At 37.8% G+C, this 12,001-nt stretch overlaps 2 protein-coding genes across 7 annotated transcripts in view; one reads left to right on the forward strand and one right to left on the reverse strand.

Moving 5' to 3' along the window:
• Positions 1-7,668, forward strand: part of daam1b (dishevelled associated activator of morphogenesis 1b) — an 86,619-nt gene extending 78,951 nt beyond the window's left edge. For all 4 annotated transcript variants that reach the window (XM_056264406.1, XM_056264409.1, XM_056264407.1 and 1 more), the window contains 6 exons: positions 704-872; positions 962-1,069; positions 2,981-3,041; positions 3,115-3,246; positions 5,608-5,778; positions 6,879-7,668. In XM_056264406.1, coding sequence (XP_056120381.1) covers positions 704-872; positions 962-1,069; positions 2,981-3,041; positions 3,115-3,246; positions 5,608-5,778; positions 6,879-7,091 — 854 coding nt within the window. In that variant the 3' untranslated portion in view covers positions 7,092-7,668. The remainder of the gene's footprint in view (positions 1-703; positions 873-961; positions 1,070-2,980; positions 3,042-3,114; positions 3,247-5,607; positions 5,779-6,878) is intronic.
• On the reverse strand, positions 3,091-10,723 carry LOC130097539 (trans-L-3-hydroxyproline dehydratase). Of its 3 annotated transcripts, none has more exons than XM_056264417.1 (6): positions 10,236-10,723; positions 9,966-10,135; positions 9,078-9,200; positions 8,789-8,926; positions 8,482-8,640; positions 3,091-3,573 (listed from the first exon to the last, which is right to left on the reverse strand). In XM_056264417.1, exons 1-5 carry the CDS (start codon positions 10,714-10,716, stop codon positions 8,515-8,517), a joined length of 1,038 nt encoding a protein of 345 aa, XP_056120392.1. In that variant the 5' UTR covers positions 10,717-10,723; the 3' UTR covers positions 3,091-3,573; positions 8,482-8,514. The 3 variants fall into 3 exon arrangements, with proteins under 3 accessions (XP_056120392.1, XP_056120395.1, XP_056120394.1); XM_056264420.1 differs by having other exon boundaries at positions 3,097-3,466; XM_056264419.1 differs by lacking the exon at positions 3,091-3,573 and having other exon boundaries at positions 8,384-8,640.
• Positions 10,724-12,001: the final 1,278 nt, after the last annotated feature.

Genomic DNA, 12,001 nt, shown 5'->3' on the forward strand with positions numbered 1-12,001 from the left:
CATGTCAAATAGATATTATCAATTATATATATACACACTACCGTTCAAAAGTTTGGGGTCAGTGAGAATTTTATTTTTATTTTTTGGAGGAAAGAAATCAATACTTTTATTTATCAAGGACAGTAAAGACATTTATAATGTTACAAAAGATTCTATTTCAAACAAATGCTGTTCTTTTGAACTTCCTATTCATCAAAGAATCCAAAAAAAAAAAAAAAAAAACTGTACAACTGACAGACCAACAACTGTTTCATTTGACACTGAAGACACTGACACTGGTGATGCTGAAAATTCAGCTTTGATCACAGGAATAAATTACACTTTACTATATATTCACACAGAAAACAGCTGATTTACACTGGAATAATATTTAATACTATTAACTGATTTTTGTTGTATTTTTAATCAAATAAGCGCAGCCATGGTTAGCAGAAGAGAATTGTATTTAAAATCGTACCGACCCCAAACTTTTGAACGGTAGTGTATATATATGTATTACATTTATAATACAAATCTATTAAAATTATAATATGTATGTATACATAATGTATACATATATATTATAATTTTAATAGAACTATACTGGAACTATATTACATATATATATATATATAATATAGTTCCAGTATAGTTCATGAACATGAAGCATTTAGGATTCCCCCCCCCCCCCCCCTTGCGTGACTATTTGTATTTCACTTTGCAGCACTGATCAAGGCCTCAAAAGAGGTGCTGCACAGTCGGAATCTCAAGCAGCTGCTGGAGGTGGTGCTGGCGTTTGGCAACTACATGAACAAAGGACAGAGAGGCAATGCATACGGCTTCAAAATCTCTTCGCTCAACAAGATTGCAGACACCAAGTCCAGTATTGACAAGTGAGAAAATCTATCTTTGTGTTTATGGAAGAATAAAGAACACAGTGATTTATATTCAAACTTGTATTGTCGCCTTTGTCCCGTTGCAGGAATATCACTCTCCTACACTACCTGATCACTATTCTGGAAAAGAAGTACTCAAAAGTCATGCTCTTCTCAGAGGAGCTGCAGAATGTGCCGGAAGCTGCAAAAGTCAAGTAGGTATAGCTGCGGATGGGCTATAGCGTGCGCTTCTTTCGTCAGCTTTACGATTTACAGGCCTGTAGGGTCTACTTGCGCTAAATGGATTTTGGAAATAGTTTTTGCGGTGTCACTCCCGCCCACCACTAGGCTTAAATCCATGCTGTGGGTCATACAAGCTTTTGGTTACTCACATATGCAGAGGAAACCCCTAAATTATAGTCGGAAGAAATGGGGCCCTCGACTCTCCTGGCTCTAGGTGGTGAGATATATAAGTGGAAGAGAGATACATGGCCAGCATAGCAGAGAGAGTGTGAATACAGCTCCACTCCATGACCTCTCGAGTTTTGCGTGCCAACAAATATGGGCCAAGATGTGAGTGATACACTTGTGACACTTTCCCCCTTGGAAGATAGTTTCTAATTTTGAGTCATTCCTCATTACTTTGCCTTAAAGGGACCGTCCAAATGTACAGTAGAATGTCCACTAAATTAGTTTTTAGTCGCGCCAGCGAGACTAATGTGATCATGCTCGGTCCACAAGTGAAGTCACAAGACTAATTCTACCCGTGATCTCTGAAATAAAGGACTCTTGTTTGCCTCAGGCAAATCAGTCAGTGTCATTTATTCAGACTACAAATGAAAAATAATATGTTAAAAGGGTCACAAGCTACAATGAGTGGACAGGTTTTTCCATAACCACACAAGTATGTCTCTGTGTACTTTGATAGTTCAGTCTGTTGTGTGTAGGGAGGAATAAAGGCGGCACATATTGAAGACAAGCAGCTATCAGTCCCACAGAGAGGTCATTTCTGCTGCTATGAATAGCTCAGCTCAAAACAGAGCCTTTCACACACATTATCTTATTAATGGAGTCACTTTAGTGCTATCACATGGGTTAAAGTTCAGATGAATGGCTGTTATATATATCTGTGGTTCATATCAGTGTGACCGGTTTGGAAAAAAGGCTAAAAATGGTTAGCCTGTATGGCATATGGATATAATTGTGTTATATGGCATAGGGGGGAATGGGGTAAGATGTGTCACCCCTTAATATAGCAAACTTTGAATTGTTTCTGTTACATGACCATATATTTAAAAAGGGTCCATCATATGCAGCTGACTGTGATTTGAGAGATGTACATATTAAAAATATTGAAATAAAAAATGCCACATTTGTATAAAATATTTAAAAATGTTTTATTTAAAAAAAAAAGTATACAATGTGTTAATTCATATTTAATATAATTGTTTACATTTTAAAGTAATTTTATATGGCAGGTACAATGAATTTTATGGTTATATAAAATAATAAAAATACTTTTACATTTAATTTATATAAAATTTTAAGATTGTTTTAAAATAACAATCTTAAAAAAGATTACATTATAGGAAATTGTCATGAATGCTGTGGGGTAAAGTGTGTCAGATGCTGCATTAACTAATAATAATAATTGTAAGCCTTCTCCCATATTGTTTAACCATTAAATAAAAACAATATTACAAAATGTTGAAAACTGTTTCACAACAAATCTATTATTGGTATTGAACTTATGATACTGAATATATTAAAAATGTGCTGCAAAATAAGACTTTGGAATGGGCATTTAGAATGATATTGTTCACATTTTCCTCAATTATTCAACTTACCGCTTGACATGGCACAACTAACCCCTAATTAGTTGTCATTGGATTTCTTTTATATATATATATATATATATATACCATCATATATCATGCCCGCTATGTTATACATTTCAGTTTATAGCAGACATCCTAACTAAAATATTAGTTTACATCTAATTTTCCTTACCTAGAGAACAAGTTAAATCAAAAGTGGCACAGCTTACCGACACTCCTCCCCTTAGAGGATGCATTCTTGACTACACATTAAATAAAATGATTGTGTGATTTATTTATTTTTTCTAGCATGACTGAACTGGAGAAGGAGATCAATAATCTTCGCAGTGGCTTGAAGAGCGTAGAGAGTGTAAGTGCTGCATTAATCCTCTTTATTCACAAGCTTAAAAGCAAATCATCTACACAGGCTCTCTCTCATGCAGGAGTTAGAATACCAGAAGACGAGTCCTCAGCAGTTTGGGGATAAGTTTGTGTCTGTGGTCAGCCAGTTCATCACAGTGGCCAGTTTCAGCTTCTCTGATGTCGAGGACTCCCTCGGTGAGGCCAAAGAACTGGTGAGTGTGTGTCCGTGTGTGCTGGACTGCATGTGTTTGTTTGTGTGTTTATCTTTAAGGTGCACATCCTGGAGCAGCTGAGCTTCTTTCAAAGGCCAGCTGGAGAAACAGGCTGCAGTTACCCTGGATGTCCTGCTGCGCGCAGGAGCTGACCTTCAACCTCTTACTGTGAACGCTTCCGATGTAGTGACCCGGGCACTTTCACTGGCCCCTGGGGGCCCTACAGGACGTCGAGGAGGAAAAGGACATACAACTGTTACTGCTTTCGCAAGCTCCATCTGTGCAGAGGGAGGCACACACGCACCCACCTTATATTATCTTCCAGTCCTGTGAGGGGAAACGAGTATATGAAATGTCAAGGTTTTTGAAAGCCAAAATGCAGCAAATTCATGATATTGTGCTTTTATGACAGGATTGTGAATGTTTTGTATGTCAAAATCTTGGATAAATGGGAGAGCCCACCTCAAAAGTTCTTAGAAATGTACTCTTTGTATTCATGTTGGTTTCATATTTCATAATATCTGAATGGTTACTTTTATTATATATATATATATACATACATACATTTTTCTTTTTCAATAATCATTAACTAATAATGCATAGATATTATTTTCATCAAGTTTTTGGGGAGTCACGCCACTTGACAACCTGAATTAACCTTGCCTTGACAAAACACCAGGATAATAACTGTTATTTTAGTATTATTTATATACTATTGGAGTAATAATTAATCATTTGAATTGGCTTTTATTCTTCAACTATTTAGTTTTAGGTTTAGTTTAAGTTTTAGTTATTTTATGTGCTTTTGTCATATATCTTTAATATTTTTATTTAGCTTTATTTTTATTTCACTTTCAGTAATTTATTAACTCAACTTAAATTATTTCAGTTAGTTGCCATGGTTACATTTTACATTTTTATTTAATTCCTTTGACAAATTGACATTTTAAAATTTTCAACTAATATATATATTTTTTATTTCAGATTCATTTTAAAATGAATAATAGTTGTAGTTAACAACAACAACACTGCAAATCATTTGGCATTTTAAGAGTCTTATTGATCTTGATACACAGCCATGAGGGTATGCAGGGGTCGTCTATGATATCATTTTCTGATTTGTTTTGGGGGTTTTTTCCCCTGCATGTTAGTCACAGCGGACAGAAGTTCAAGTTTTTCAAATATTAATTAGCAGTGAAACAGTTTTCTTTTGTCTTGATTATTCCATCATGACAGTTGACATATTTATTTTATTTTATGCCTATGTATGCACTGCGTTTGATAGAAAGGTCATGCATGTAAATGCACAATAACATGCCATATGCACTCTACAGCAGAAAATCTTTACCTCCAACCTAACCTAGGCCTCCTGCCTGAAGTCTGAGACAGATAAGAAGAGATGTAAAAGCAGGGCAAAGGAGAAATAAAAATGTGCCCCTTGGCTCTCAGGCACGTACAGGCCCACGGAGGAGCTGTTCCATATGGCAGTGATAAAGGCACATCAAAGGCATTGTGGGAAGGCTAGGCCTCCTCCCCTGTGGTGAGACGGCACGAGGCAACAGCAGTGCCATGGCAAGACTCCAGTCCCCTGTGTTTAGGCTGTAATCAGTCACTGGAGAAACCTTGGTTAACAAGACCACTTTATGCTGTGCTACCGGTGACCGGATAACTAGCAGTGCGTCACACAGTTCATTTACTAGAACTTCATTAGACCCCCACAGTTTGTTATGCTACTGTTTGCCCATTCCACTGCACTTTGTTTTTCCTCTCGGTTTGCCCTTTTTTGCATTGTAAAAAAAAAAAAAAAAAAAGTTGATGGGTTTGCCACTTGACTACTCTGTTGTCACTACATCTTACAATCAATGTTTTTATGAAAAAAGTAAAAATATGGCTTTTTGTGATCAATTGAATATTGTTGTTGAAAACTGTGCTGTACATATTGCCATGCTAATTTAACATTATTTAGCAACATTCAGTTACATGTAAATTATTTAATAAGTGTATTTAACGTGTTACTTTTAAAAAAATTCTTATAAATACTTTTCTTTTTTTTTACTAGAAAATGGTCTCTCAGCTGCATTATGGAGCAGTAACCACAATTTCATTTTCTTTCAAGTCTCAGAAACCACTAATGGTCTGGAAATTATAAACAAGCTAGTCATTTATAGCTATTATTTTAAAAACAGTCCACAGAAATATGTTGCAAGAAAAGAAATCCATTGTTGTGCCACAGTAGGTTTGTGCCTAGAGTGTTTAAGTTTTTTTTCAGGATTTTCTTGAGGGATTCATGTTCATGTCGCTACTCTGAAAGTAAAGACAGCAGAAAATGGCTTTCATATGACCAGTGCTTCTGTTCACCAGTTCTTAAAGGCAGTCAAGCACTTCGGTGAGGATGCTGATAAGATGCAGCCTGACGAGTTCTTTGGGATATTCGACCAGTTCTTGCAGTCGTTCGCAGATGCCCGTCAAGAGAACGAGAACATGCGCCGACGTAAAGAGGAGGAGGAGCGCAGGGCACGAATGGAGGCTCAGGTCTGTGCATAATTATACATAAAGTTTTATATAAATATACTCACCGGCCACTTTATTAGGGTTGGACCCCTTTTGTGGCATATATTCAACAAGATGCTGGAAACATTCCTCAGAGATTTTGGTCCATATGGACATGATCGCATCACTCAGTTGCTGCACATTCATGATGCAAATTTCCCATTCCACCACATCCCAAAGTTGCTTTATTGGACTGAGATCTTGTGAATGTGGAGGCCATTTGAGTTTAGTGAACTCATTGTCATGTTCAAGAAACCAGTTTGAGGTGATTTAAGCTGATTGAGCCAGGTAGGCTGTGGCATTTCAACAATGCTCAACTGGACCAAAGTGTGCCAACAGAATATCCCACAGCAGAAATCGAGACTCATCAGAGCATGCATTTTTTAAAAATCTTCTATTGTCCAATTTTGGTAAGCCGGTGCAAATTGTAGCCTTATTTAGTTTCCTGTTCTTAGCTGACAGGATTGGCACCGGTGTGTCTTCTGCTGCTGTAGCCCATCTGCTTTAAGGTTCGACATGTTGTGCATTCAGAGATTCTCTTCTGCAGACCTCGGTTGTAATGATATAATAATATTTGAGTTACTGTTGTTTTTTTATCAGCTCAAACCAGTCTGGCCATTTTCCTTTAACCTCTGGCATCAACAAGGCATTTTTGCCTACAGAACTGGCGCTCGCTGGATATTTTCTTTTTTTCAGTCCATTCTCTGTAAACCCTAGAGATGGTTGTGCGTGACAATCCCAGTAGATCATCAGTTTCTGAAATACTCAGACCAGCCGTCTGGCACCAATAACCATGCCACGAGCCCCATTCGGATGCCCAGTTTGAACTTCAGCAGATCGTCTTGACCATGCCTGCATGCCTAAATGCATTGGGTTGCTGCCATGTGAAATTGTTAATGGCAGTTGAACAGGTGTACCCAATAAAATAGCCTGTGTGTCTATATATATTTAACTTGAAAAGTTAAGTAACTGACAGCCTCCGCTCAAGCCAAACAACTTAACTCATCTCATCGGGTCCATATCTCTTCATTCTTCACCCATTTACTGCTAAATATAATGTCCTCTTTTTTGATGTCTTTCAGCTCAAAGAGCAGAGGGAGAAAGAAAGGAAGGCTCGAAAAGCCAAAGAGAACGGAGAGGACGACGGGGGAGAGTTTGACGATCTGGTGTCCGCTTTGCGTTCTGGAGAGGTTTTTGATAAAGACCTGTCAAAGATGAAGCGCAATCGCAAACGCATAAACAGCCAGACATCAGACACCGGCAGGGAGCGTCCAATTACCAAGCTTAACTTCTAAACGGCAGTCATGCTGATCAACCACTGAGACGCAATTCATTGCAACCAAATAACCTCCTTGCAGTGGTGAATGTCTGGAGGACACTCATTAGCTCCTCTCCTCATATTAAACACCATCACTGGTAGCGGAGGAAACCATGCTTACCCAAAGACAGTCCGTTTATCTTGTGTCATGTGACTGTAATGGGCCACCTGTCTAATTGCAGAGAACTTAAGAATATGGATGCCAAATGAACCTAATTTAATGATTCATTTCATCAAGTGTGCTGGAGCACCAGGATTATTATCAGAGATTGAGATAAATGTGAGTTTACTGATTGGTTATGAGTCAGTAGCTCACGTTCATTTGACCGCATAAACTTGCAATTCTTGTCGACCCCTTTTTTCTTACTGTAACAAAACAAATCGTCAGAAGCGTCAATGGCTCTTGGCACCCATGTGAACTACTCCATTTCTTGCTTTTCTGACTGCTTTTCTCTCAAAGTGGGAACGGATGGTTATTTAAAGAGGTTTAATGACAAGTGTCTGTATATAGGTCACTGAAAAGTTGTAAAGTGACTGTACCCCTTTAAGAGAGGGTTTTGTTTTCTTTTATACATATAGAGTGTTTTTAAGGAATATTACTGACATCAATAACCAGGGCTGTGGGTTGCTTATTTCAGAAAGTTGATATCCGGTACAGGCTGACTGGGAATGATTTTTTTAAAGGTGTGATTTTTAGGGGCCTCCGGTGCCCATGTTGTGTCTTAAACACTGTGGACGGTCATTGTACAGACTCTATGCAGTTTCTGATGTCAAGTGTTGGACTCTCTGTTTGAGGATGTGAAATGTAGTCATATTTAAAATGATCTGTAAGTAACCGGATCAAGGCAATACTCTTCTTCCCTTACATTCATCCTTCCTGTCTGGAGTCTCTCCTGGTTTTTTTTATGATCAGCCTAGTTGTATGACAAAGTTTCCTTTTTCAGTGCAAGATACCTCCATTGGACTTTTATCATTTTAAGGACAACTCAGCCTTCCATTGTAAGATGACGAATCATAAGAGAATAAATGGAAGAATCTGAAAAGTATTTACTGTTACAGGCTGTCGATTTAAGTCACAATAGGGTTTTATGATAAACAAAAACAGAGACAATACTTTTTTAGTAAAAACTGTCACCGCACTGTTTTTGCTGGATCAAATGTAGTCAGACGATGCCTCCTGGTGGCCATTATTCACAGTTCAAACAATGTCAAAAATATCATTTAAACCAGAACTGATTATGTGGTACCATCTTAGGGAAATTGTAGCGGTCACAGCACAACGTTTATTCAATATCTGAAAGTGTTTTCATGATTTCCTTTACAAAACATCTACATCAGGAGATTGATGTGCTCCCAAGCTCAGAAACCTGAAATCAGGCAGAAATTGATAGAAGATTAAATCAGCACAGAAGGAAGCCTCCACTGAGGGGGTCGTCGCTCTCCTGGGTGAAGCTGGCCACGCCGCTGTAGTGAGCATGACCTCTGACCTCTACTACCACAGCCCTGAAGTCCCCACACATGGTCTCCTTTAACAACAGAACAGCTGCAAATGACTGATTTTGCTAAAAGAATCAAGCATATAAAATACATTTCCAGGACTACACTCTAAAAATGACTGAACTTATTTACAACAATTAACAGAAATGAAAACATGTTTTAATTTGCTACAGGTACCTCTACTGCTGTTCCTGTAAATACTGATCCTGTAGCTCCGCTCTGGAAGCTTCTGGCCTGGTTCAGTGCGATCAGGCCTTTATGGTACTGAAGAGCGATACGAGCGGTGACGCCAGACCCCGTAGGGCTTCTATCCACCTGACAAGCCGTATAACAGACATCGGTCACAAAGACTGAAGAGCAAAAGACCAGTTGATATAATTTTAGGATGAACAGTCTTGAAGAGCAGAACTTCCTGTCACTTGTGTATGGATTAATAAACATATCAGCCGGTCACAACTGGTTTTACCTGCGCGTCAGCAAACACACACACATTGGTCGTGGGCTCTTCAGAATAACCATCTTTGCCGTCAGTAATGATTGTGCCATAGAGGAAGGCTAGATCCTCACTGACTGGATGGTGCAGCTTTACCTAGGGTCATTACAATAATTAGTCCAATAAATTATGCTAATTATAAAACACAATGTGGAATAAAGTAGGCTTGTGTTTCTTAAAAAATGTAGTTCAAGAATCAAATAAGGTCCTATTCGAAACCGAAATTCAGAAATAAATAGATAAATGAACTTTACTGTAGTAAACACTGCACAATGCCAAGTTGAAATACTGGTTTAATTCACCCGTATTTGTTTGAAGCAGAAACTGATTCAGAAGAAGTGGTGGAAGAGTGAATTATACAGGCTCTTCTACAAGTCGATGTATCAGAATGGTAATGCAATTTATGCATCGCTCTCTACAACGTCAGACACATAACAGTAATTAATATGATTAGCCTTTGGGTTGACTGTTATCAAACGGATAATAATGTGTTGCTATAGTTACACAACTACCATGTTCCCGTTCGCCATCTCAAAGTCAGACAGCTGCCTTCTAAAAAAATCAGTATCCTTAGAAAAGCTATGAACAATTCATTGTTCATCATACCATCATATACCCGCTATATTGCTAAATGTACCCGATTTTTTATATCAATAGAAAAATATACCGGCATAACCTGGCTTCTCTTGAGACTCCCCTGCTTCACAGCATAGTAATGAAACGATGATATGCTAAAGCTCGCCTGAACGTTGATGTGATTGGATTCATTTGACCAGTTCTCTTTATTAACCACTTTTATATTTATATTTTCAGTTTTCATTTTTAGTCTTAGCTAAGAATAACAACACTGGGCCAGTTTACCTGGGATTTGACAGCATCACTCACAGCAGTCGCTGCATCCACCAAATCTCTGGTTTTGGACTTGTTGACATCCAATCCAAACTTCTCAGCACTCACTAAAGCATAAAGAGCTCCACCATAACTGATGTCCACAGTGATGGACTCATATCCTGGTACAGAGACACTCACATCTAGGAAAACAAGGATGGCAAAGAATTGAATCGACTAATATAATTCAAACTTGCAATTTCTTTTATGATCGCATTGCCATGCTCTGATCATAGTTGTCACCTGTAGCGAAAGCAAAGGCTGGCACACTGAGAAATCTGACAGCTCCGGTTTTCCCATTGGAATATTGTGTAAAGGCCTTCACTAAGCCACAGGGGCAGTGTATGTTTATCTGCGTCTCGGGTGAAGTGGGCTCTTTAATCAAACCATAATCCACTGCAAAGCGCCCGAGCGCAATGACAGCGTGGCCGCACATGGTGCTATACCCTTCATTGTGCATGAACAATATGCCGAGATCAGCCTCTGCTAACTCACTTCTGACCAGAAGGGCTCCGTACATATCATAGTGACCACGGGGCTCAAACATTAAGACCTTGCGAAGATGATCCAAATGCTCTCTCACATAGCGTCGTTTGGCAAGGATGGTGTCCCCCTTCACTTCTGGAAACCCGCTCAGGATAATGCGCAGCGGCTCTCCACCTGTGTGCATGTCCACTACTGATAAAACAGACCCGGAGTGAGGGGGCAGCTTTGGGAACTCCATAGATCACTCTGTAGTAAAAACAAATGAATGAATACACAAATAATGAAAAACAGATTTGCAATAGTCTCAAAACAACTGTATCTTTCTGATCCATCTTTTTTAGGGTACCTTGATTTAACATGCAATGATTTTTAAAATGTTGCAGATTTATGCTAATGAGAACTGTCACATGAAGTTTAAAAAGACAGTGCAGTTTTTTTTTTAGTGCCACCAAGTATATATATAAAAAGATTAAAAAACTTTTGAAATTAAGTCTTAAAATATGACGTAATTCGACATAAATAATAAATAAATAAAAATCAAACATGCGTAAATAGTTTATTAGCTTAAAAAATTAATTGGTTAATGTAAAGCTGAGGGGTGACACTGTAAAGATAACTCATAATACTGAAAAGGTGCATTTACTAAAAAGATTGTATGATGTTCATTGTAATGGACTCTCAACACTGTACTGTCAAATTGCTAAATGTGATTTTAGTAATAATCCTCCTACAACTGTTGTCCAATCGTCACAGTTATATTATTATCAGACCATTATTGACAAAAGTGGTCAAATGTAAAAATGTTGTATTCGGCAAACTGTAACAACAAGCCATTTCGATGCTTTGAATCTGCATTGACACTCAACCTTATGTAGGCTATCTGTAGGTGAATATGATAGGATATTATGATTAAAATCCCTGAGATCTAAGAAGGCAATAAGATTTTAGTGCTGTAGCTCTAGTCTAAAGGATTGTTCATGCATCAATAAAAATAAATAAAAAATCAACATGTTGTTTAATCTTCATGATATTTTTTGGGACCATGAACAAACAGATTTTCCTTAAAGGGCAACTAAGCCCCGTTGTACCCTAAGCCTATGCAGGAAGACAGAACGTTTAGTAAACACTTCATCGGAAATATTATCGAATGTTTCATGTTTTTACGACTGTTTATTAAAAAAACTGAAATGTGAAACTTACTTTTAAATGGAACAACTCTTACAAATCTGCTCTTTTCACCACTTTCTTGGATTTTGGTTTTCCAAATTTCAATGTGCAGTGGCTCTTTATTGCCTCTCTGTGGCCTGGATGAGAATGACAAGCTGCTTTTTTTTCTTGCTTTTTTTTTTTTGCAAATAATAATTACAAATACAAAGACAAAACAAAGAACAACGGTTACATTACATTATCACAAAGTGTATCATACTAGCTACTTACTACCATTAAAGCGTCTTACATATTTTAAATTTATTTCTGTGATGATAAAGCTGAATTCTCTGGATTTGCATTATTTTATTGCTGAT

The sequence above is a fragment of the Rhinichthys klamathensis genome, unplaced genomic scaffold (genome assembly GCF_029890125.1).
Source record: "Rhinichthys klamathensis goyatoka isolate OS25496 unplaced genomic scaffold, OSU_Roscu_1.1 h1tg000221l_1, whole genome shotgun sequence".
Classification (NCBI taxonomy): domain Eukaryota; kingdom Metazoa; phylum Chordata; class Actinopteri; order Cypriniformes; family Leuciscidae; genus Rhinichthys; species Rhinichthys klamathensis.

What these genes read in the sequence shown, in the direction of transcription:
- LOC130097539 (XM_056264417.1), bottom strand. Translation starts at nt 10,716, where the DNA reads ATGGAGTTCCCAAAGCTGCCCCCTCACTCCGGGTCTGTTTTATCAGTA. An exon ending in GTGTGTTTGCTGACGCGCAG is followed by an intron (nt 8,927 to 9,077) that starts GTAAAACCAGTT and finishes ACGGCTTGTCAG; the next exon opens with GTGGATAGAAGCCCTACGGG. An exon ending in TTACAGGAACAGCAGTAGAG is followed by an intron (nt 8,641 to 8,788) that starts GTACCTGTAGCA and finishes CTGTTGTTAAAG; the next exon opens with GAGACCATGTGTGGGGACTT.